Source organism: Lissotriton vulgaris, chromosome 3_1 (assembly GCF_964263255.1).
Source record: "Lissotriton vulgaris chromosome 3_1, aLisVul1.2, whole genome shotgun sequence".
NCBI classification, from domain to species: domain Eukaryota; kingdom Metazoa; phylum Chordata; class Amphibia; order Caudata; family Salamandridae; genus Lissotriton; species Lissotriton vulgaris.
This window is the reverse complement of record NC_141689.1, coordinates 9,436,823-9,463,354: the sequence shown is the minus strand read 5'-3', so window position 1 is coordinate 9,463,354 and position 26,532 is coordinate 9,436,823. Positions and strand designations below refer to the sequence as shown.

Here is a 26,532-nt window from a genome sequence, read left to right as displayed (position 1 = left end):
CCCTGGCCTGGGGAAAGTCCGGCAGGGGAGAGGGGTGTAACTACCCCCCTTCCTGGTCCCACCCTTAGGGCAGGACCTAGTCATGTACCCACCCCTTTCTTTAGGATAAAGGCCGGAGCGGGGACCCTTCCAAATTAGATCATCTTTGAATCAAGAATACTTTCTACGAAAGGACTTCAAGACTCTTCTCAAGATTTCTCCCTTGTGGCTAAGGAGTAGTCACCCTGCATCAGCGGGCACCACCTAAGAACTCTGCGGTTTGCTGTAAGTCCTTCCTCAAGGAATCCGACGGCCCAGCTCGACGAGAACCGGCTTCCCTGGCACCTCTGACCTCTACCCCCGTCATCAGCTCAGCTGTGATCTGTGGGTGCGACGAGACCTCGAGGGACCGGCCATCATCAGAACCTGCACGCTCTTAAAAACCAGCACGACCATCGAGGTAACTCTCTGGTGAGTGCTCTGGGGTCCGAGAAGCCCCGACCCTGAGCCGCTCCAGCTCCGAAGTGCAGTCCCCCAGCATCTCCACGATCTGCGTGGGGCCCTTCTGCTCGCTGCTCAGCACGTTGTCTGGTCACTAGCCGCTGGCTTGTGTCCTTCTGTGACGACATCCGAGAATCATCACTGCCGGTCTGGTTGCTCCAGACTGGCCCTTGCTTCCATCTTTTCGAGAAGCACCCCGGACCCTCCTGGTCCACTCCAGACGCCGACAGCGTCATCCGTCGTGGGACAGCTCGCACCTCCACCGTGGTCGCCGACAACGCCTCCTGGTCCGTGAGACTGCAGAGCCTAGCGTCGCCCACTCACCTGGTCGAGGTGACGGCCAACTGGTGCCTTCCTGGTACCCTCTGACTACTGGCTAGTAGTACGAACTTGGTCCCCTCTGCTTTCAGGTTTCATCAATCTCCGATCCAGGCTTGGATCTCTACGAACTATTCATCACTGGTCGCCGGCCAGCAACTCCTTTTCTTCCGGCTCCTGGCTCGTCAGCGAAGACCCCGACGCCTGTAAGACTTGTGCAGCCGCAGCCCTCGTGGCTAGGTAACTCGGCATTTCAGTGCCTGCATAGCCTCCTTACTCTAGGGTCCCGAGTCCCTCGCTTCCGACTTGCCTTAACCTTTCCGTGTCCTCGGACACTTGTTTTAACTGTGCACTTAAAGTATTTGCTAAAGAGATTTGGTTTGTGCTAAGTACCCTGTCCTCATAAAGAGTACAGGGCTGTTGTGATTCTTAATAAATATACTGTTTATTTTCATAACACTTGTGTGGTGTCCTTTCACTGGGTGTTCAAGGGGTACATGTGTGGTGAACAGCTGGCTTAACGCGCCCTCTCGAGTCTTTAGCCTTAGACTGCTCGTATCCACGCTACTAGGATAGCTGGTCTATAGGTTGACTTACAACCAAACACCATAAGGGTTGTTGGAACGATACATAGCGGTCGCTAGAATAGCGAACGTTGCATATCGGGCCAACTTCTCACATTGGTGAGCAGCGGTTGGGATTTGAGCTTGCTGTTGTTTTACCACACGTATCCTAAGAATATCTTGTTGAAAGATCGCGCAAGTACTGTTAGTACATATAACTAAAGCTTAGAATACTCTGAGTTCTACTGAACCAGCTGTTGTAGCTCCTCAAGGCTTAGCACACCTTGGCTACAACTCTTAGCAAGGGATCAGTAGGAAAACACATAGTGTAGGTAGGTGCATCACTTACACCACACTAGAAACAGTATGTCGGGCCAAGGAGGAAACTCTGAGTCTCCCCTTGTGTCAGTTGACCCTCCACAGGTCATCCCTTCAGGATATACTGTGCTGAGCTTCAAGGAGTTAAGACGACTGTGTCACTCCCGGAAGATTCAGCAGGGGTCTAACCCCACAACGTCCTTTCTGATTGGTCTCTTGGAGACTTATGATGCCAGGAGAGCTGAGAAACTTCGTAGCTCTTCTAATCCAGAAGGAGACATGCCTCCCCTCGAGGGAACCCGAGATGATCCTGACCTCATCCACCTCGTAACTGAGAACGAAGAGGGAGAGGAGGACGAGGATGAGGATCTCTCTGGGGACGAGGCAGATAAGGGACAGGTAGAAGTCGTCAGACTAACACGGTCCAACTTAAGCAGACACGATAGTGGTACTGGGGGAACCCCGGCGCTACTGTCGGTTCCGCTTAACCTGGGGAATGGACGAGCCCGATCTCTGTCAAGAGACTCTGGCAGATCCCTTCATACCAACGGCTCTCACAACTCTTCTCAAAGAGGGATGACGTCCCCTCAGAGGAGAGTGTACCAAGCGAAGGAAAGGGCAGCTAATCTAAGGATCGAAAGGGAAGAACTTGCCCTGGCCAAGGAAAAGCTTGCTTTCGCTAGAGAGCAACAGTTAAGTGGGGCAATCCCCATTGGTGGCAGCAATGTACCTAGTAATAGGGAAAAGAGTTTCGATACGAAACACCTTGGGAAGATAGTGCCCCCCTTTAAACAAGGGGACGACATCCACAAATGGATTACTGCTTTGGAGAGGGCCTGCACTGTGCAAGGCGTTCCCCAGAGTCAGTGGGCAGCTATCTTGTGGCTCTCCTTTGAAGGAAAAGGAAGAGACAAGCTCCTCACCACAAGGGTAGAGGACGCTAATAATTACCAAGTCTTGAAGAATACACTCGTTGAAGGGTTCGGCCTAACCACTGAGCAGTACAGGGTGCTGTTCAGGGATACCCAGAAAACGCAGGCTCAAGACTGGTCTGATTTTGTCGATTGTGCCACTAAGGCTTTTGAGGGCTGGTTGCTGGGCAGTAAGGTTACTGATTACGCAGGATTGTATAATTTGATGATGAGAGAACAAATTTTAAACAATTGTCAGAACCAGTTGTTGCATCAGCATCTTGTCGACTCGGATCTGACCTCTCCCCAAGAATTGGGAAAGAAGGCAGACAGATGGGTTCGTACGAGAGTTAAACAGAACCAGGGCCAGAATCAAGGTGGTCAGAAGAAAGCAGACCAAAAGGGTAAAGATTCTAAGGGGGAACAAAATGACCAGAAGTCTTCGACAGGTCCCCAACAACCCAAAGAGGGTGGGGGTCAGGCTCCCCAAAAGAAGAAAGAAGGCCAATCCAAAAGATGGTGCCAGTACTGTAAAAGTAAATCTCACTGGTTTAGTGAGTGCACCAAGAAAGGAGGAGGGCAGACTCCTGCCACTGCAGCCCCTAAGGCACCTGTGCCCCCTAGTACAGTCAGCAGTGGTAGTGCGCCTCCCAAGGGTTTAGTAGGGTTAACCCTGGGTTCTGAGGGGCGTGACAACTTAGTTGGCACACTCACTCAGGCTGTCCTTGTCAGTACAGGGGACGCGGACGTGTCCCCTGACATAAGTCCCAATACGCTGGGCAAATACCGACAGACGCCTTTCATAAATGGAAAGATGGCTCAGGCCTATAGGGACACTTGTGCCAGCGTCACCATGGTGACGCCTAACTTTGTGGACCCTGGACAGATCATGCCAGGTACAGAATTCCTGGTGACCAATGCAAGCAATGTCACTACCAATCACAGTATGGCAATTGTAGCTTTCTCCTGGGGAGGGGTAACTGGCCAAAAGAAGGTTGTAGTTAGTCCAGACCTCCCAGTGGATTGTTTGTTGGGCAATGATTTGGAGTCGTCACAATGGTCAGAAGTGGAGCACCGGACTCACATGGAAATGTTAGGTTTGCCAGCACATGTGTTCGCTGTGACTAGGTCACAGGTCAGGAAATGCCCCACTGAACAGGTGCTGGATCCTGGAACAACGGACCAGACACCTCCCAAGAAAAAGAGCAGTAGGGTTAAGGCTGCGCCTTCCCCCTTGCCCCAGGTCGAGGATCAAGTCTCAGAGGAGGCTGACCTACAGGAATTGAGGGAAACTGAGCCGAGAGAGTTCGAACTTGATCAAGTTGAATTCTTGGGTTCAGGGGGACCCTCAAGGGAAGACCTGGGGAAGGACCAGTTAGACTGCCCTTCTCTTGAACCCCTCAGACTGCAGGCTGCTGCTGAGGCTGCTGGGAACGCCACAGGTACCCACAAGGTATACTGGGAAGATGGACTCCTGTACACTGAGTCAAGAGACCCCAAGCCTGGCATGACCAGGAGGCTGGTCGTCCCCTTGTCTCAGCGTGGTTTCCTACTTACCTTGGCCCACGAGATTCCCTTAGCAGGTCACTTAGGCCAGACGAAAACGTGGGACAGGCTTGTCTCGCACTTTCACTGGCCTCACATGAATGAAGATACCAAGGAGTTTTGCCGCTCCTGTGTCACTTGCCAAGCCAGTGGTAAGTCAGGTGGCACGACAAAGGCCCCCCTTATACCAATGCCTGTGGTGGGGGTGCCCTTTGAACGGGTGGGGATCGACATCGTCGGTCCCATGGAACCACCAACAGCATCAGGGCACAAGTTTATACTGGTGGTAGTGGATCATGCCACCAGGTACCCTGAAGCTATTCCCCTTAGGACCACTACAGCACCTGTTGTGGCAAGAGCCCTGGTTGGAGTATTCTCCAGAGTGGGCTTCCCTAAGGAGGTCGTCTCCGACAGAGGTGCAAACTTTATGTCGAGCTACTTAACTGCTATGTGGAAGGAATGTGGTGTCAACTACAAGTTCACTACACCCTATCATCCACAATGCAATGGGCTTGTTGAGAGATTCAACAGGACCCTAAAAGGGATGATTCATGGACTACCGGAAAAGCTTCGGCGTAGATGGGACGTCCTGATCCCCTGCCTCTTGTTCGCCTACAGAGAAGTCCCACAGAAGGGGGTTGGCTACAGCCCTTTTGAACTTTTGTACGGGCATCCTGTAAGAGGACCCCTGTGTTTGGTGAAGGAAGGATGGGAGAGACCTCTCAAAAAGCCGGCAACCAACATAGTGGACTATGTGCTCGGCCTCCGCTCGCGGATGGCTGAATACATGGAGAAGGCATCCGAAAACCTTAAGGCCAGCCAAGAACTCCAAAAAGCTTGGCATGACCAAAAGGCTGTCTTGACTGTTTACCAGCCCGGACAGAAGGTGTGGGTGTTGGAGCCAGCGGCCCCAGCAGCACTCAAGGACAAATGGTCCGGGCCCCACACCATCCTGGAGAAGGAGGGAGAGGTCACCTACCTGGTCGACCTGGGAACTCCCCGGAGCCCCCACAGGGTGCTTCATGTCAACAGGCTAAAAGCATATGTCGACAGGAAGGACATGAGTTTGCTCATGGCCCTAGATGAGGGACAGGAAGAGGAGAGTGACCCTCTCCCCGACCTGCTCACTCAGAATCCTGACGATGGCTCGGTAGATGGTGTTGTCTTTTGTGGCAGCCTCTCCGAACATCAACAGAGCGACTGTAAACAGGTTCTTCAGTCGTTCCGACATCTGTTTTCTCTGACACCCAGTCAGACCGATTGGTGCACCCATGAGGTCGACACTGGTGACAGCCTGCCCGTAAAGAGTAAAATCTACAGGCAGCCTGATCACGTTAGAGACTGCATCAAAAGTGAAGTGCAGAAAATGTTGGAGCTGGGAGTCATTGAACCCTCGGATAGCCCTTGGGCTAGTCCCGTAGTTCTAGTGCCGAAACCTCACACCCAGGGTGGTAAGAGAGAGATGAGGTTCTGCGTAGACTACAGGGGTCTCAATGCAGTCACTAAGACTGACGCCCACCCAATACCAAGGGCAGACGAGCTTATTGATAGGCTGGCTTCGGCCAACTACTTAAGTACGTTTGACCTGACAGCTGGGTATTGGCAAATCAGGTTAGCTGAGGACGCCAAGCCTAAAACAGCATTTTCAACCCCTGGTGGGCATTATCAGTTCGTGGTGATGCCCTTTGGTCTGAAAAATGCACCTGCCACCTTCCAACGGTTGGTGAATCACGTCCTTACTGGGCTGGATGACTTCTGTGCGGCGTATCTTGACGATATTGCTGTCTTTAGCTCCACCTGGGAGGATCACCTGGTCCACCTGCGGAAGACGTTAGAGGCGCTGCAAGCAGCAGGCCTCACTATCAAGGCCACCAAGTGCCAGATAGGGCAGACACAGGTTGTATACCTGGGCCACCTTGTAGGTGGAGGTCAGGTTCAGCCACTGGAGAGCAAGATACAGTCAATCAGGGACTGGGCTCCTCCAACCACCCAGACTCAGGTTCGAGCTTTCTTGGGCCTGACTGGTTACTATAGGAAGTTTGTCAGGAACTATGGTTCCATCGTGACACCATTAAATGAACTGACAAGTAAGAAAATGCCAAAAAAGGTTCAGTGGACAGCGAGCTGTCAAAAAGCATTCGATGACCTCAAGCAGGCCATGTGCACGGCGCCTATCCTCAAGAGTCCGGACTACTCCAAACCATTCATTGTCCAAACAGATGCTTCTGAGTTGGGTGTGGGAGCTGTTCTTTCTCAACTGAATTTTGATGGTCAAGACCAGCCCATTGCTTTTATAAGCAGAAGGCTGACCCCTAGAGAGAAGAATTGGTCAGCTATCGAGAGGGAGGCCTTTGCTGTGGTTTGGGCCCTGAAGAAGCTGAGGCCATACTTGTTTGGCACTCACTTCAAGATTCAGACCGACCATAAGCCCCTCTTGTGGCTAAATCAGATGAAGGGTGAAAACCCCAAACTGCTTAGGTGGTCCATTTCCCTACAGGGGATGGACTTCACAGTGGAACATAGACCTGGTACTGATCATGGCAATGCCGATGGGCTCTCCAGATATTTCCACTTAGAACAAGAAGACTTACCTGGTCAAGGTTAGCTAGTTGTTCCGACGTTTGGGGGGGGGGTCATGTAGGAGAGTAGGGTCTGCAATCCTATGATCACCCAGATTTTTTGCTTTTGTTTCACTGGTTTACGACTTTCTCTGGCTGTGGGCCTGCCAATCAGACCCACAGCCTGGCTGTTCTCTTTCTAAATTACGATATGTACCCTAGGTGCATTTACCAATTGGTACTGGGCCACCTTATCAGACCCTGTAACTCAGGGCATAGGTGTACCCAGGGCCGCCAGGGGCTGCAGCATGTATTATGCCACCCCTGGCTGGCCTCCTAAATTTGACACAACTGGCTGCATGACAGCTGGGGCGAAGTCGTGTAATCACCCTTTGCTTTAGATATAGTAGCTCTATATCTAACCATACAATGGACACCCGAGTCCCTATCAGTCACTCCTATGGCAGGCCTTGACAATCCTGAAGGCAGAGTGCATGGGCTCGCGTGAACTGTGTTCTGGCCCGAGCCGAGCCGGTTGCAGCTTGCGGAGAAAAGACCCAATGGCTGTTCCATGATAACGCGTGCCACATCGGTAACTTCGGTGTCGCGTTATCAAGACATGTCGAGTAAGGTGTCATACGAATCGGGATGCTGCCCTCTCACCAACTCTGGCGACGAGGTTAGCATTCCGCCCTTCTAGAGGGACACGACATGTACGTAACTGTGAACCCCGGTTAAAGTTAACGAAAGCCTCAGCTCCACAAAATGGATGCTGCCACCACAGACACGAGTCTGACCTCCTGCTGCTGGGAGTCCTTCCAGCGAGGAGCGCTTGGACAAAGGGTTTCCTGTCGAGGGCGGTGTTCGCACCGTCCCAGACAGGGTTTGTGTATTCTGGGTAGGTAGGGCTTTTGCGAGAAGGTGACTGCGGAGTGGCACCCCGGTGCTCACTATGCATCTGCCGTTTAGAACCAGTTCCAGGGGCGACAGCCCTGGCCTGGGGAAAGTCCGGCAGGGGAGAGGGGTGTAACTACCCCCCTTCCTGGTCCCACCCTTAGGGCAGGACCTAGTCATGTACCCACCCCTTTCTTTAGGATAAAGGCCGGAGCGGGGACCCTTCCAAATTAGATCATCTTTGAATCAAGAATACTTTCTACGAAAGGACTTCAAGACTCTTCTCAAGATTTCTCCCTTGTGGCTAAGGAGTAGTCACCCTGCATCAGCGGGCACCACCTAAGAACTCTGCGGTTTGCTGTAAGTCCTTCCTCAAGGAATCCGATGGCCCAGCTCGACGAGAACCGGCTTCCCTGGCACCTCTGACCTCTACCCCCGTCATCAGCTCAGCTGTGATCTGTGGGTGCGACGAGACCTCGAGGGACCGGCCATCATCAGAACCTGCACGCTCTTAAAAACCAGCACGACCATCGAGGTAACTCTCTGGTGAGTGCTCTGGGGTCCGAGAAGCCCCGACCCTGAGCCGCTCCAGCTCCGAAGTGCAGTCCCCCAGCATCTCCACGATCTGCGTGGGGCCCTTCTGCTCGCTGCTCAGCACGTTGTCTGGTCACTAGCCGCTGGCTTGTGTCCTTCTGTGACGACATCCGAGAATCATCACTGCCGGTCTGGTTGCTCCAGACTGGCCCTTGCTTCCATCTTTTCGAGAAGCACCCCGGACCCTCCTGGTCCACTCCAGACGCCGACAGCGTCATCCGTCGTGGGACAGCTCGCACCTCCACCGTGGTCGCCGACAACGCCTCCTGGTCCGTGAGACTGCAGAGCCTAGCGTCGCCCACTCACCTGGTCGAGGTGACGGCCAACTGGTGCCTTCCTGGTACCCTCTGACTACTGGCTAGTAGTACGAACTTGGTCCCCTCTGCTTTCAGGTTTCATCAATCTCCGATCCAGGCTTGGATCTCTACGAACTATTCATCACTGGTCGCCGGCCAGCAACTCCTTTTCTTCCGGCTCCTGGCTCGTCAGCGAAGACCCCGACGCCTGTAAGACTTGTGCAGCCGCAGCCCTCGTGGCTAGGTAACTCGGCATTTCAGTGCCTGCATAGCCTCCTTACTCTAGGGTCCCGAGTCCCTCGCTTCCGACTTGCCTTAACCTTTCCGTGTCCTCGGACACTTGTTTTAACTGTGCACTTAAAGTATTTGCTAAAGAGATTTGGTTTGTGCTAAGTACCCTGTCCTCATAAAGAGTACAGGGCTGTTGTGATTCTTAATAAATATACTGTTTATTTTCATAACACTTGTGTGGTGTCCTTTCACTGGGTGTTCAAGGGGTACATGTGTGGTGAACAGCTGGCTTAACGCGCCCTCTCGAGTCTTTAGCCTTAGACTGCTCGTATCCACGCTACTAGGATAGCTGGTCTATAGGTTGACTTACAACCAAACACCATAAGGGTCGTTGGAACGATACATAGCAGTCGCTAGAATAGCGAACGTTGCATATCGGGCCAACTTCTCACAACCCCTATCTCTATGTGTCACTGTGTTAAACTCGGTGGAGCCACACTATTTTGGCAATATTGCTTGGTACTGGATTATTGAGTAGATTGTGAGGTTACCATTTCATCGCCATCTGGTCGTGTTGGACTCATTGATCGGATTCTGAACGGATGGGTTGACCAGATAGACACTAGTGCAAGATTACCACAAGTTTTTTGCCTTGAAAAAGTCTCAGAAAGAGACGAAACACGTGTCAGCGGTGTGAGCTGAGAAGTCATATTTATTGATGAACTTTTAATAAAGAATTTGAAGAATATTCCTTGGCTTGGATCTTTGAGTCCATTGAAACTTACAGTAAAGGGACAGATGTTTAATCTCACCTTGGAACCCATGGCATATGGGGTGGGATTCTATTGCTCTCTAATGGAGATCTAGGACTACCTAGAACTGACCGTGTGATTAACATTATTTGGTGTGCTGATTCGGCCTGTTTCCCTTTGTTTTGTTGATTGTACGCACCTTGTGTACTTAATAACACTCCGGGTGGTGGGTGTATATCAGGCTTGTTCCAAGCACCCTGTGCAGATTGGCTAAATGTTTATGATAAGTCTAAAAGTCACGTATGATATTGGTTTTTGAGCTCTGTTATTATATGTGCGGACGTTTCTCCTGTTCAGGAGAACACTACCACCAACTTTTTGTTTCATCATATTATACCTGCGTCAGGTATAATGTATGCAGGGTGGGCGTTCCCATGCAGGAAAGCCTCATAAAAGTGATGCAGTAAAATCTACAAGATTTCTCTGCACCACTTCTAGGACAGCACCGTGTCAAAACCCTATGCCTGCTTGGAGCAGGCGTAAGGAGTGACGCAGTGTATTAGGAATACGCCTCCGCATGCACTGCTGGAGTTTCGTCGTGCCTGTGACACAACTCTAGCAATGCGTTACTTTTGCGCCAACAGATGCATCAGAATTTCTGATGCATCTGTTTCTCATTGCGCCACGGTGCGCCGTATTATAAATATGACGCATCCATGGTGGCTCAAGTTTTTTTTATCTGGTGCAAGGAAACTGACACATCTCTGCTCCACTGCAGATATTCATCAGTTTCTTGTAAATCTGCGCCTTCGTTTTTTATTGTCAGTGTGACATTCCCTTGGGTTTTGTTCCAGCCACGCAATGACACGCAGGAACAGAACAATACTCCACAGTATCTCTGATGATATTTACCAGACACCCAATGACAAGCAGGAAAATAACAATACTGCACACTGCCTCTGATGACACATTAGGCGTTGCTCATAGTTGGAAACATGTTCAACACTCAGACTGAGACTAGACTCCCGGAAGAGTAACACTTACCCTGCAGGTCATCTGGAACTTTTCGGACATCCAGAACTTTCCTGGTGGCTTCGTGTAGCAAGGAAGCACCTGCAGGAACAGGAGCGACTTTATTAACATACACGTACAATATAATGATGCGTACATCTTTACTTCAGCGTGAGGAACAACATGAGTGGATGCCACCCTCATTACAGAAGCATTCCCTGAGTTTGGCGCAAGGCACTATCAGGCACCTGTGCACCCCGTCTCATCCCATGAACCCTGAAGATGAAGGACGCCCGACTAGTTGTATCTGTATCCTCGGTCCCCCTTTGCTCTATCACATCCGTGCAGCTGCATGAAGACACAAAGGGCCAGGTTTGCTCATTCAATGCAGGGTCGCAAGCAAAGTTGCTGCATCGTGTTGCCTGAAAGGGAGACAGCAGGAATGTGCCAATCTACTACTATATGGAGCATGTCTGCTGTCTCCTAGCACACACCACACACTGTGTGCTGCCTAGCGCCAACGTAGGCACCTTGCGCCATGGTGATAGGGCGCTAGTGTTACAGGCCGGAATGTCTTAATGATGGACAGGACCCCTTTCTGCACAGAAACAACATTTAAAGGTATTTTCCTCTTTCTACCCGTGCTGCGGAATGCTGATGTTTCTCTTGTCACCCCAGGTTCAGGGAGGCGCAGCATTTCGGTGCAATCCCAGATAACTCACCTTAATTCATCTGGGATTGCGTCTAAATCTATAGGTAGACTCCCACACTTCACCAGAGAACGCCTCCCTGACACAAAGTTAAGCAAGGCATCATCCATGTGTTGCCTGTGTTACTTTTTGAGAAAAGTCCCCTGCAGAGCCACACAAGTCTGATTTGCATCGCTTTGTCAATCTCAACTAACATTTTATTTTGTGGCTGCACCAAAAAATATGCAACCACGACTGAAAATGTTAGTGAATCTGGGCTGTGGTGCCTGTGGTGCCTTTGGTGCCGTGGTGGTGGAGGGGACGTCTGGCCCCAGGATGGCACCCAGGATGAGCCTGTGTGACATGCCACCACAGGAAATGACATCACTTGACCTTTGACTTGAAGTAATAACTAGCACTACATTACATGACATTACCCATCTAAGAGTAAATGCCTCTGGGGCTCCTGACACTGATGACGTGCACTGCAAGCCTCCCTGCATTGCCGCAGCAGCTCAGGGGGTAGTACAGAATTTCCCGCCAGCATGACCACTGCATGCGTTCTTCTGAGCAGACAGCCATATGCAACGATCCAGGACCACGGAAGGAAGGCACAGGATTCCTCTGCACCTACTGACAATCCATGAGGAAGGGTCCGTCTAGGTGGCTGTAGGAAGGAGGAGTATTATGCAGAGATGCTGGCTAGTCTTCACTATGTAATACTCTCACGATACCCCGAATAAATCCCTAGCTTAGTCGAGGTAGAGTGGTAGAAAGCAATCAGGCTTTACTAGAGGGACGTGTGTGAAGCATTTCAGAGTGCCAACATGGGCGATAAGTAATTGACTCTACTTAAAAGAAACCTGGCACTAATTTATAGATAAAAAGGCAAAATTAACTGACTGTCCGAGCCTCGTCCTAGGACCCGCCTGACCTTCACACACAGTGGTTTCGACTAAACTCGACCTGCACATGACCGATTGTCACTAGTCCTTTTCCCCACTGACCGCAATGTTAAAGTTTTGCAGGAGTGAAATGCACAGATTTATTTTTCAATAATAAATCTATAACTCAGGTTATACTCATCTGATTGTGTGTGTTTTAGTGTCCAATTTAATATAAAAATAATCTTTATTTTTATAAATTGGTGTTGGATTTCTTTCAAGTTGGGTCAATTACTTTTCCTCCATACTGGTACTCTGCACACTACGAGGGCTGAGTTAGGGATTTATTAGGGTAAGTGCAAGGACCTATTTGGGGTAGATTGAGATGATTGCATAGTGAAGCCTAACCATTCTCACTGCATAATACTACACTTTCCAACACTCTGTCTCTCTCTGTGTCTCCCTCCTTCCATCCCTCTCTCTCTTTCTTTCTCACTCTCTCTCTCACTCTCTCTCTCTCTCAGAATCCCCTCTCTGTCTCTCTCTCTCTCTGTCTCTCTCCCTCTCTATCTATCTCCCTATCCTCCTCTCTCTCTCTCTCTCTCTTTCTGCCTCTCTCTCTCTGTCTCTCTCCCCTTCTCTCTCTCTCACTCTCTCTCTCTCCTCTTCTATCTCTGTCTCTCTCTCTGTCTCCCCCTCTCTGTCTCTCTCCCTGTCTATCTGTCTCCCTCTCCTCCTCTCTCTCTTTCTCTCTCTCTCTCGCTCTTTCTCTGCCTATCTCTCTCTCTGTCTCTCTCTCCTTCTCTCTCTCTCTGTCTCTCTTCCGCCCTACCTCCCTCGGTCTTTCTCTGTATCTCTCTTTCTCTCTCTCTCTCTGCCTGTGTCTTTCTCTCCCTCTCCCGCCCTCCTTCCTCCTCTATCTGTGCCTCTGATCTCTGTTTCTCTCTCTCTGTCTCCCTCACTCATTTTCTCTCTCGGTCTCTCTTGGTCTCTCTCTTTACCTGTCTCTCTCTGTCTCCCTCTCTCTCTCTCTCCCTCTGTTTCTCTCTACCTCCCTCCTTCACTCTGACAATAGAACATCCAGGGTACAAGGCAATGATGACTGCACTTATCTAAAGTTTGGTCTCATGTGTTCAAAGGATCTGGGTGCCAAGAACCTGAAGCCACATACCCCTAGGCTTCCAAGGGTATATACCCCAAATTTTACAACACAACACAATGGTTCAGCACTCTCCACAAAAACAATAATAAACAAATGAAAGTTTTCAAAATCCGTTCCGTAGGGCTTAAAATTTCTTTATTCTTTTTCTTCATACAAAGCGTAGCCAACGCTTTTCGTCCAAAAGGATTTCTTCAGGGCATAAAGTGATGAGACTATGAAGGTAGTTAGTTTGTACAAGATGATAATTTTATTCCTGGGATGTATTATCCATTAATCCAGTGGATCCACTTCTTTCGAAAAACGGCGACGCGGTGCGAGGTGACAGCTCAATACCCTAGAGGACTACAGAGACTGGACGTGAAACTCCGAACTATTTTGAAAAAACTCTTTTCCTGGTTAACTACAGAAGCGAATATATGGAGGATATTAAATAAATAATAGTAAGGTGGCCATCCCCGGGTATCCACTGGATTAATGGATATTACATCCCATGAATAAAATTATCATCTTGTACAATCTAACTACCGACATAGTCTCATCACTTTATGCCCTGAAGAAGTCCTTTTGGACGAAACGCGTTGGCCACGCTTTGTATGAAGAAAAAGAAAAAATAAATTTTAAGCCCTACTGAACGGATTTTGAAAACTTTAATTTGTTTATTATTGTTTTTGTGGAGAGTGCTGAACCATTGTGTTGTATCCCTCCTTCACTCTCTCTGTCTCTCTCTCTCTCTGTCTACCTCCGTCCCCCTCTGTTTCTCTCAGTCTCTCTCTCACTCTGTCTCTCTCCATGTCTCTCTCCCTGTCTCCATCTCTGTCTCCCTCCCTCTTTCCCACTCTCTCGGTCTCGCTCTGTCACTCTCTCTCTCTATTGCTCTGTCTCTCTCTGTCTATCTCCCTCCTTCCGTCTCCCAGTCTCTCTCTCTGTCACTCTCTCTCTGTCTCTCTAACCCTGTCTCTCTAACCCTGTCTCTCTCTCTCTCTCTCTGTCTTCCTCCTCCCCCCTCATGTCTCTCTCTCTCTCTGTCCCCCTCCTTCCTTCTCTCTTTCTCTCATTCTATTTCTGTCCCCCTCCTTCGCTCTCGCTGTCTAGCTTTCTCTGTCTCCCTCCCTAATTCCCTCTCTCTGTCCCTCTCTGTTTTTCTCTCTCTCTCTCTTTCTCTCTCTCTCTCTTTCCCTCTCTCTGTCCCTCTCTGTTTTTCTCTCTCTCTCTTTCTTTCTCTCTCTCTCTCTCTCTCTCTCTCTCTCTCTCTCTCTCTCTCTCTCTCTGTCCCTCTCTACCCCTCTATCTCTCTGATTGGCCTCTCTTCCCTAGGTTTCAGATTGTTTATGAGTGACGTTTTCATAATGTCAGTGTAATTATGAGTGACATTCAATGACTATGAATGACACTTTCTCACGATTAAAATCAAGCAATCAAAAGGAGGGGAACATATAAATAACAGAAACTACACACATCTGAGCAACGAGAAACTCTAAAAAGATCTTAAGATTGCTCCAAAGCTCCAGAAATAGAAGGGCACTAACCTAGTAAAAGCAGTACTCACAGCTAACCCTCATAAAATGCAGTTTTGCTGAACATGTCATGCTGTGCTTTGTTTCTTTAGCACACTGGAGGACAGTAGCACGTCCTGGGTACTGCGGTAGGACATGTCATTGTAAGAGAGTAGGATCTGCTTACTATAGTTACCCCCACTTATTGCTGATGTTTCACTGTTTTTAGACTTTAGTCTGGCTGGGACCCTGCTATCCAGGACCCCAGCCTAGCTGTTTCAGCTCTAAATTGATTGCAGGTACTTTAGGTACATTCCAGTTTGGTTATTGGGTTACCCTTCTTAGTCCCTAGTAAATGGTACAACAGGTACTAAGGGTATAGGTACCCCAGAGACCTACCAGAGGCTGCAGCATGTATTATGCCACCCATGGGAAGCCTTCCAAAATGACACCACAGGACTGCTACTGCAGCCTGGGTAGGGTGGTGCATGCACCCCTTACTTAGATATAGTTTACCTATATCTAACTAAAATCACTAACACATATAAACCCATCAGTCACCCCTATGGCAGGCCTTATCAATCCTGAAGGCAGGGTGCTGGTTTTTTTGTGAGAGGGTCCCCACGCATGAGCAGGACCCCTCTGCAGCTTTCGGAGCCTATTCTCTGAGGCTGTTCTGCGATGCAGCCAGACCATATACTTTTAAGTGCATTATAACCTCGCGATAAATGCTAACTTTGGAATGGCTGCACGGAAACATGCTGTGTTTGATGTCAAACACTTTGGAATCATACCCGCCACCAGTCCTGGCAGCGGGGGTATGATTACCCCCTTCTAGAGGGAGAGACATGTTCCAACCGGTACACCCGGCACCAGTTTAAGAGAGTCCTGGCATCACAAAAGGGATGCTACAGCAACAGACACAAGTCTAGCCTCCTGCTGCTGGACGAAACTCCGGCAGAGGAGGCCTGGACAATAGGTTTCCTGTCAGAGGGAGGTGTAACCACCTCCCAGACAGGCTTTAGTGTATTGGGGCTGGGTGAATGTACTCTGAGAGTGCTTTGAAGTCTGCACTGGGGGCACATTTGGTGTCCCTGTGCATATCCCAGTTCACACCAGTTGCAGGGGCTACCAGCCCCTGCTCTGGTGTGAAACTGGTCAAAGGAAATGGGTGTAGCCACCCCTCTTTCCAAACCCTCCCATAGGTGGGTCCCCAGAGTATGTCCAACCCCTTCCTTGGGTATAAGAAAGGAACCCCTGACTACAAGACTTTAGATTACACCTTGATGAAACTCTGCTACAGGAATCCTGGAACTTCGACGATCTACACAACTAGGTGACTGAAGAATCTCCCTTGGAGTAAGGGAGTTACTCCCCTGCTTGGCAGGCACCAAAGATGCATCTGACCGGTCTGCATCTCCGAAGCTCCCGCCAGACTCTGAAGTAATCACAGCCCAGGAGGTGGATTTCCAGACTTCCCTGTGGCAGACCTGAGTCCCCAGCAAAGCTGAGACCTGTAGCCCTTGTGGATACCGTGGAACCAGAAACCCTGGACACTGTGCACATTTGCAAGTGCATTAGCTTCTCAACGTTCCTTTAGGTTGTGCATTGGGTTACCTTTTCCACCATAGATTGCTGGCCTACATTCCACGAGTGTTCTGTGAGACAGCCCTTTGTGTTTTTGCTCGAGGTACCTTTGCGCTCCCTGTTCCATTGACTGGTGGGTCCCTGAGAAGGCAACTGTGACTTTCATTGGGTTTTCCTGGTTGCTCCAGACGTGCCCTGACTCTCCACCACTTGGTGAGTCCCCCGGACCTTGCTAGTCCGCTCCGAAGCCTATTTTCTCTTCCTGCGTGGGTTGCAGTTGCCAAGGCTTGTCGGATCCAATCCGGGCACTGACACAGCAGCACTCGACATCCTTCATGGAACAGCTCGAATCCAGCTCCTGGTTGTCGTCAACAACTCCTGATCCTCGTGGCTGCAGAGTCAAGCTTCATCTCTTCAACCTGAAATCACCCGACATCAGTGGGCATTAGACTATCATACTCCTGGTCACTGCCAAGTGACACAGACTCTGTCCCCTCTGCTTTCAGGTTCCTCTCATCTTTGATCCAGGCTTGAATGACATCGGACACTTTCCTTCTCGACGGCAGCAGCACTTTGCAGCAGATCGCCATTGAAATCAACGACGATTCCTGACACAGAAATGCACCTATGCACCCGGCTTCCCTGGTTTAGGTGACACGAGTACTCCAGTGCTCCTGTGGGTGTTGGCTTTAGAACCATCTAAGTCCAAGGGTTTGTTCCTAGTCCACCTTTAAGTGTCCTTAAACTTTTAAATTCTAACCATTACTTTCCTGATCAAAGCTAACGTAGCTCGCGGCTGTGTTCACACACTGCAAGCGTCCCCCATGGGTCCCCTGTGTCACTACCTTGGGTGGTTCCTTGTGGCCCCAGTGACTCTCCAGGCTCTAGGCCTTGTGTCTTGTCAAGTTGTGGTTCTTATACCACTTTCTTAATATATGGTTTGGTACGCCCCTAGGGCTGAACGTATATTGTGCTAATTTACTGTGATATATTAAGTGTAACGTATGAGCTTTGACTTCTAGCCTCATAAAGAGACTAGTAGGGTGTGTTTAGAATAATACATATATTTTATATATATACCTGGTGTGGTTCTCCTTTAATTTAGCCATTACATAGATTATAGACTGGTAAAACAAGCTGCTTTACTTTCCTTCAAGATTTATCCTGAAGGCTGCTCTCCGTAGCTACCACTAGGATAGCTTTCAAATAAGGTTGTCTTTAACCTATCACCTCGAAGGGGTTGTTTGGACGGGTGCTAGGTGCCCACTATAACTAGAAGACAGCATATGCCAGGCCAACTTCTCACATTGGTGTGCAGCAGTTGGGATTCAAGCTTGCCTTTGTTTTATCAGACAATCTTAAGTGAGTGACTAACTAAAAACCACTAAAGGTACCAGAGGTACATAGAATACAAGCTTGAATACAGTAAGTTCTACTGAACTTAGAGTTGTGTGTCAAGGGCTTAGCACACCCTTTCTACAACTCAAGAGAGTTTAGTAGGCTACAACTAGAGTAGGTGGGTGCAGAAACCACACTAGTAATGACTTCAAGGCCAGGAACCAGTGGGTCCCTGCCATATGTCAGTAGGTTACTGGCATGCAAGTATGACAAACTCCCATTCTTGGAATTGAGAGCATTGTGTACTACTAGGAGATTGAAGACAGGCAAATATGCCAACACTCAACGCCTCATAGAGGTACTGCTGTTGGATAATGTCAGAAAGGCCTCATGGCCTGGTGGGGTAGGCAGTATGGGTGGAGCAGCAGATGAGGAAAGGCCCAGGAGTGAAAATGACCAGGATCTGACCTCTGATGCTGACCAGGAAGGTGACAATGATCTTAATCTGGAAGAACCAACTCCTCCTGGAGGTGAAGAAGATGGCCATGAGGGGCCTCTCTTTGTTCCACCAGGGAGAGTTGGAGGTGTGCCTAGAAGATCAAGATCTCCTTCTGATGAGTCTGACCATTCTGACACATCTGTATGGACCTCTGTTTCTTCTCACAGGAGGGAAACCTGTCATGAGAGGAAAGAAAGGCTGCTCAAGTATGAGAAAGCTCAGCTTAGCATCAGAAGACGGCAGGTAACCTTAGACAGAGAAATCCGAGAGCTTCAGAGAACTAGTAAAAAGCTGAGGCTAGAGGAGCCCCAAGGTGGCAGCAACTTCCCTAGTGGTAAAGAAAGATCTCATGACCATAGGAACCTAAACAAGATTGTCCCGCCCTATCAGACTGGGGATGATCTCCACAAATGGATAACTGCTTTGGAGACGGCCTGTCAAGTTCAGAAGGTCCCCCAGGAGCAGTGGGCAGCAATTTTGTGGCTCTCCATTGCAGACAAAGGTAGAGACAAGCTCCTAACTGTTGGAGAAGAGGATGCTGATGCTTATACAGTCCTGAAGAGTGCTCTGATTGAAGGGTTTGGCCTAACCACTGAACAATACAGGATAAAATTCAGAGACACCCAAAAGGCTCAGACTCAGGAATGGGCGGACTTTGTAGATTGTGCTACTAAGGCTCCGGAGGGTTGGTTACTTGGCAGTAAGGTGTGTGATTTCAATGGATTGTATAGCTTAATTATGGGAGAGCAGATCCTTAATAATTGTCAAAATCAGCTGTTGCATCAGTACCTGGTGGACTCTGATCTGACCTCTCCCCAAGATTTGGGAAAAAAGGCAGACAAATGGGTCAGAACCAGGGTGAAGCTGAAGGTACAGAACCAAGGTGGTGAACAGAAGAAGCAAGATTATAAGAACTCTGACAAGGGTGGGGGAAAAGGTAAAGACCAGAACTCTTCTCAAGGTCCCCCAAAAATCTGCATCTGGTGGGGAGTCCCAATCAAACAAAGGAAAAGGCCAGAAGAAACCATGTTGTAAAATCTGTAAACAGAAAACCCATTGGACTAGTGATTGTAATAAGTCCAACTCAGGCTGTCCTGGTCTGTGAGGGAGACATAGATATGTCCTCCTTTGTGAGTCCCAGTAGTCTGGGCAAATACAGACAGCAGCCTTTGATTAATGGAAAAGAGACTTTGGCATTCAGGGACACAGGGTCAAGTGTCACAATGGTGACACAAGACCTTGTGGCTCCTGAGTAGGTCATACTTGGTAAAATGTACCAAGTGACCAATGTTAGCAATGCCAGGACTAACCATCCCCTGGCAGTTGTTAATTTCTCCTGGGGAGGGGTAACTGGCCTCAAGAAGGTTGTGGTAAGTGCAGACCTCCCTGTTGAATGCTTGCTTGGCAATAATTTAGAAACTTCCGCCTGGGCTGAAGTGGAGCTCAGGACCCATGCAGAAATGTTAGGAAACCCTGCACATGTGTTTGCTGTGACTAGGTCACAGCCAAAAATGTCTAATACTGAACAGGCCCTGGATTCTGGAATAATGGACCAGGTGCCTTCCAAGAAAAGGAGCAGTAGGGTTAAAGCAGAGTCTTCCCCCCTGACTCACAATACAGACCAGTCGCTTGAGGGAGATGACTTTAGTCCTGAAGAAGGAACTGTACCAGATGAGCTTCAGCCTGATCACGTTGAGTTCTTGGGGACAGGGGGCCCTTCCAGGGCAGATCTGAATCAGGAGCAGCTGAGTTGTCCCTCTTTTGAACCCATCATATAGCAGGCTGCTGCTGGGAATGCTAGTGGTACCCATCTATTGGGACGATGGACTTCTATATTCAGAGAGTAGAGACCCCAAGCCTGATGCAGCTAGGAGGATGATTATACCTCTAAAGTTTAGGGGCTTCCTATTAACACCAGCCCATGATATTCCCCTTGCAGGACACCCGGGCCAAAACAAGACTTGGGACAGTATTGTCCCTCACTTTCATTGGCCCCATATGTCTGAAGATGCCAAGGAGTTTTGTCGCTCCTGTGTTACTTGTCAAGCCAGTGGTAAGGCAGGTGGTACAACAAAGCAGACCCTCCAGAGTTTCGCGATTTCGCGATTCACGAAAAAATCGCGAAATCGGCCGTTTAGCGCGATGGCCGCGATAATTACATTCATCACCGCGATATTTGCTAGAAAGTGTCTGCAACACAAACAAAGCCCGTTAATTGGCTGTGTGTGCACACGTCACTACGTGATCCCGGCCAGCCGTCCAATACCTGCTTCCTCCTGTTGTCATGCCTCTCTGCTCTAGAGTTCCAGGGCTTGTATCCCTGATCCTCTTCAGGCGGGCCTGTATGTCCATATAAGCGTGCTGAGGCCAGGCTTCATTAATGAAATACCGGAAACATCCGGAAATACCGCGCTGCATGGCTGGCTTTGACACGCATGCAGAAGGCACGAGCGCCCGGACCAGCTGGGTCCACATGTCTCTTCTGCCATTAACAGGCCTTCTCCAGCCTCCCAGGTGCTCTGTGGAAGCGCAGGGTCATTAATCACCGGATATAGGCCCGGCGCTTGGCGGAGCTTCCATTCCACATTCGTAGGTGGGGGTCTGTAAAATGACGTGTCAGGGGAGACTGTAAAAGTTTAGCGTCCGCAGTGAGGTCAAATCCTTCATCTCACCTGCTTTTGGAAGGAGCGCTTTCTTACCGGTGTTCCGAGAGGAATGCAAGACACCTCATTCTATGAATGAATGACGTTTTTGTAGGATTAAGTTTCCAGCCGTGGCTCCGGGCACTAAATCAGCAATCACATGGGAGCACTAAAACGTGTACTTGGCCGTTTTATCTGTTGTAGTACGAGTTGGTGTGCGGCAGTGTCTCTCCTCTTCTGTTAAAATAAGTTATGTTTTTAACACGTACGAGATAGGCGAGAGAAGCAAAAAGGATTCATCCTCTTTGTCCTGGATCAAAATACAATATATTTAAAACATTTCAATAACATACTTGTTTCCCCTTCAACCTAGGACGAGACACCTTCCACTGACTACAGTTGTCAGTTATACTACATAAATATACCTTCAGTTATACGTTTTTCCAGATTTACCAGGTCTGCATCAGTCATTCATATTTCTTTCCAAAGGACCTGGATGGGTAAACATCTCGCTTTGCCAAATCCTCTGTCTGTGTTCCACTGGCACCACACTCATTGAGCCAATCACATCATCCCACATCATGAGGCAATTATTTTTTTGGTTGCTGTTGGGGTTACCAATCGTACAGACCCATTGCATGTTAAGTGTCATAATCTTTTTAACAAAGAAAATTTTCATTTTGATACTATCAAGCACACGTCATATATGCCAACAACGCAGCCATGCTTCGTTGTAACTAACTTCGCCAGACTGTACAACAGACTTCAAGCTCAGGGATATATAATAAAATAGGGCAGAGGATTATTATGCCTGCTACAAAGTACGTGAATCAGGTTACAAAGGCAGTAGACTAGAGTCCTTCCATTTCTGGTACTTTGCTGCAGTTTCAAGATATTCTTAGAGTTTCGAATTGCTCAAATTGGGGTAATTTCTGTTATTTATCTGTTTCCCTAACTTCATTGCTTGATTTTGTTCAGGAGAAAGTGTCACTCATAGTCATTGAAAGCCACTCATTTACAGTGAATTTATGAAAATGGCACACATAAGCAATCTGAAACCCTGGCAGTTATGTACCCTGCAGCAGCGCTTCCGAACTGCTGGGGATATTTTAAGGCCCCTTTTAGATGATTGGGTTTCAGAAAAGAGGATAGTTTTTTAAAATGCATTGCCTTGTCTTTGTCCACTCACAGAGTGGCACTTAAATTGCCACCCTTATTTAGCTGCATTACTTTTTAGTAAAGCGCTCTAGCAGCAAAGCAAGACTTCCTCTATGGGTCATATTTGTATTCACAATATATTTTCAATGTAAAAAAGGGTGATAGAAATTACTGTTGTTTAAAAAGGGGCGGGTCTAGGAAGCAGTGGTGCCCCGGCAGGGGTGCATACATGAGTGCTAGAACAACCCAAGGAGAAATGGGGCCCCCTCTCACGAGGTGCAGAGTGGAGCTGTGCTTCCGTAGAGCCGCAGACACTTTAAAGATGCCAGTTTTACAGTGGAATACCCTGTTAAATCAGTTTACATTGATTAAAGGCTGAAAAGGAATGATTACGAAAAAAATAAGGTGCCGCAATAATGCCGCTAAATTTCCACTTTAGTGCCGCTAAATTTCAAATATTGTGCCGCTAAATTTGCAAATCTATGCCGCTATATCCTGGGGGGTCTGACAAAGGCCCCTCTGATACCAAGTCCTGGGGTGGGGGTTCCCTGTGAAAGAGTGGGGGTTGACATAGTTGGTCCCATGGATCCTCAGACAGCCTCTGTACACAGATTTATCCTGGTGGTGGTGGACCATGACACTAGGTACTTAAAAGCCATTCCACCTAGGACCACCACAATTCCTGTGATGGCAAGAGCCCTCTTGGGAGTATTCTCGAGGGTGGGCTTTCCTATGGAGGTAGTTTCAGACAGAGGTACTAACTTCATGTCTAGTTACTTGACTGCAATGTGAAAGGAGTGTAGAGTGAATTACAAATTCACCACACCCTATCAACCAAAATGCAATGGTTTAGTTGAGAGATTCAACAAAACCTTGAAGGGTATGATTAAAAGTCTCCTAGAAAAGCTTAGGCGCAGATGCGACATCCTTTTGCCCTGTCTTTTATTTGCCTACAGGGAGGTTCCTCAAAAGGGGGTTGGTTACAGCCCTTTTGAACTTCTGTTTGGGCATCCTGTAAGAGGACCCCTGTGTCTAGTGAAGGAAGGATGGGAGTTACCTCTCAAACCCCCTAACAGGACATAGCGGACTATGTACTTGTTCTCTGCTCCAGGATGGCTGAATACATGAAAAAGGCAACCAAAAACATTGAGGCTAGCCAGGAATTGCAAAAAGCCTGGCATGACCAAAAGGCTGTGATGACTGTTTACCAGCCAGGACAGAAGGTGTGGGCGTTGGAGCCTGTGGCCCCAGCAGCTCTGCAAGGCAAGTGGAGTGGCCCCCATCCAATTTTTTAACAGAAGGGAGAGGTTACCTATTTGGTAGACCTTGGAGCTCCCAGGAGCCCCCATAGGGTGCTTCATGTTAACAGACTGAAACCTTATGTTGACAGGGCAGACATGGGCTTGCTCATTGCTACTGATGAGGGACAGGAGGAGGAGAGTGATCCACTCCCTGACCTGCTCTCACAGAACCCTGATGATGGGTCAGTGAATAGTGCAGCCCGGGCAGGCAGCCTCACTGCCCAGCAGCAAGCTGATCGTAGACAGGTGCTCAATCAGTGTAGACATATGTTTTCTCTGACTCCAAGTCAGACAATCTGGTGCACTCATGAAGTGGACATTGGGGACAGTCTGCCTGTTAAAAATAAGATCTACAGGCAACCTGATCATGTCAGGGACTGTATCAGGACTGAAGTCCAGAAAAAGTTGGATTTGGGAGTTATTGAACCCTCAGATAGCTCTTGGGCTAGTCCAGTGGTCTTGGTACCTAAACCTCACACCCAGGGTGGTAAGGGAGAGATGAGGTTTTGTGTAGACTACAGGGATCTCAATGCAGTCACTAGGACTGATGCCCATTGTATGAAGGTGGAATCTGACTACATGGTTGCCCCCACTTTTTTCTCGTGTTTGATGGTTTTTGACTTAGCTTGGTTGGGATACTGCTATCCTGGACCCCAGCCTATCTGCTTTCCTCTCTAAATTGATTGCCTGCACTTTAGGTATGCTCCAGTTTGGTTACTGAGGTACCCGTGTGAGTCTCTAGTATATGGTACACTAGGTACTAAGGGCATAGGTTCCCCAGAGGCCTACCAGGGGCTGTAGCATGTATTATGCCACCCCTGGGAAGCATTCTAAAATGGCACCACAGGTCTGCTACTGCAGCCTGGGTAAGGTGGTGCATGCACCCCTTACTAAGATATAGGTTACTTATATCTACCTTTAATCACTAACACATATAAACCTATCAGTCACTCCTACAGCAGGCCTTATCAATCCTGGAGGTAGAGTGCTTGGTTTTGTGTGAGAGGGTGCCCATGTATGAGTAGGACCCCTCTGCAGCTTTCGGAATCTATTCTCTGAAGCTGTTGTGTGATGCAGCCAGACCATATACTCTTAAGTGCATTATAACCTTGCGGTAGATGCTAACTTTGGAATGGCTGCATAGAAACATGTTGTGTTTGGTGTCAAACGCTTTGGAATCCTACCCCCCACCAGTCCTGGTGGCAGGGGTAGAATTACCCCCTTCTAGAGGTAGAGACATGTACACACTGGTCTAACCGGTAATAGTTTAAAAGAGCCCTAGCATCACAAAATGGATACTGCAGCCACAGACACGGGTCTGCCCTCCTGCTGCTGGATGAAACTCCAGCAGGGGAGGGCTTAACAACAGGTTTCCTGTCCAGGGAGGTGTAACCACCTTCCATACAGGCTTTAGTGTATTGGGGCTGGGTGGGTGCACTCTGAGAGTGATTGAAGGCTGCACTGGGAGCACATTTGATGTCCCGGTTCATAGTTCCAGTTCAAACCGGTAGCAGGGACACTCAGCCCCTGCTCTGGTGTGAAACTGGACAAAGGGAATGGGTGTAGCCACCCCTCTTTCCAGTCCCTCCCATAGGTGGGTCCCCAGAGTATGTCCAGCCCCTTTTCTTAGTATAAGTAAGGGACCCCTGGCAACAGGACTTTAGATTACACCTGGACAAAACTCTGAAACTGAGTCCTGGAACTTCAATGCTCTACTAAAGACTCGAGGATGGAAGAATCTCCCTTGGGGTCAAGGAGTGACTCCCCTGCTCAAGTAGGCACCAATTAAGCACTTGCTAGTCTGCATCTTCGAAGCTCCCGCCAGACTCCAAAGTTCTTGCAGCCCAGGAAGAAGATTTCCGGACTTCGTGAAGGCCGACCCGAGTCCCTAGAAAAGTTGAGACCCGCAACCCTCACGAGTGATGTCGAACCAGAACCCCTGGACACCATGCACATTTGCTAAGTGCATTAACTTCCCAAGCTGTCCTGAAGTTGTGCTTTGGTTTACTTATAGCCCAAGCCCCGAGCATCATCTGCACCAAAGATTGTGGGCCCACACTCCACGAGTGTTCTATGAGCCCGCTTCTTGCATTTCCGCTTGAGGCTCCTTCGCGATCCCTGGTCCGTCGACTGGTGGGTCCCCTTGAAGGTAACTCTACTTTTCATTGGGCTTTCCTGGTTGCTCCAGACATACCCTGACTCCCTACCAAAAGGTGAGTCCCTCAGACCTTGCTGGTCTGCACTGAAGCATTTCTTTGATTCCAAGACTTGTTGGGTCCAATCCAGAAACCGACACCGCAGCACTCAACATTTTTTGTGGGACAGCTCGAATCCAGAACTTGGTTGTCGTCGACAACTCCTGGTCCTTGTGGCGAAGAGTCAAGCTACACCTTCTTCACCTGAAATCACCCGACATTAGTGGGCATTCTACTATCGTGCCCCTGGTCATGGCAAGTGACCCAGACTCTGTCCCCTCTGCTTTCAGGTTCTTCTCACCTTCGATCCAGGCTTGGATCACACCGGACACTTTTCACTTGGACGCCAGCAGCACTTTGCCATTGAAAACGATGACGAAACCCGACACCAAAAGACACCTATGCACCTGGCTTCCCTGAGTGAGGTAACTCGAGTACTCCGGTGCTCCCGTGGGTGTTGGCTCTAGAACCCCATAGTTCTAAAGGGGTTTGCTCCAAGTTCTCTTCTAAGTGTCCTTGTCAAGTCGTGGTTCTTATACCACTTTCTTAATATATGGTTTAGTACGCCCCTAGGGCAAAACGTATAATGTGCTAATTTACTGTGTGCTAATTACGTTCTTGTATTGTACTTTTGCCTCTAGCCTTATAAAGAGACTGGAGGGGTTGTGTTTAGAATAAATACATATATTTTTTATATATATACCTTGTGTGGTTTACTTTCATTTGATTATTCAAGAGATTATAGCCTAGTAAAACAAGCTGCTTTACATTCCTTCAAGACTGAGCCTGAAGGCTGCTCTCCACAGCTACTTCTCTTTAACCTACCATCAATAAGGGTCGATTGGACTGGTGCAAGGTGCCCACTAGAATAGTGGACATCATATACCAGGCCAACTTTTCACAGTCATGCTTTGCTGTGTTTCTGTAGCACACTGAAGGACAGAGACATGTCATCTGGTCTGTGGTGGGATGTGATGCATGCTGTCATGTCTTTCTGACTGGAGGTCTGAGACGCATCGTGGCGTCTGTGGTGTGACATGTCATGCTGTGCTGTGTTTCTGAAGCACACTAGAGGTCTGAGACGCATCGTGGCATCTGTGGTGTGACATGTCA

At 48.9% G+C, this 26,532-nt stretch overlaps 1 protein-coding gene across 1 annotated transcript in view; it reads right to left on the bottom strand.

The window, feature by feature from the left end:
- Positions 1–26,532, bottom strand: part of LOC147725812 (NACHT, LRR and PYD domains-containing protein 3-like) — a 280,887-nt gene that overhangs the window by 161,650 nt on the left and 92,705 nt on the right. The window contains exon 4 of the mRNA XM_086959989.1: positions 10,505–10,573. Coding sequence (XP_086816115.1) covers positions 10,505–10,573 — 69 coding nt within the window. The remainder of the gene's footprint in view (positions 1–10,504; positions 10,574–26,532) is intronic.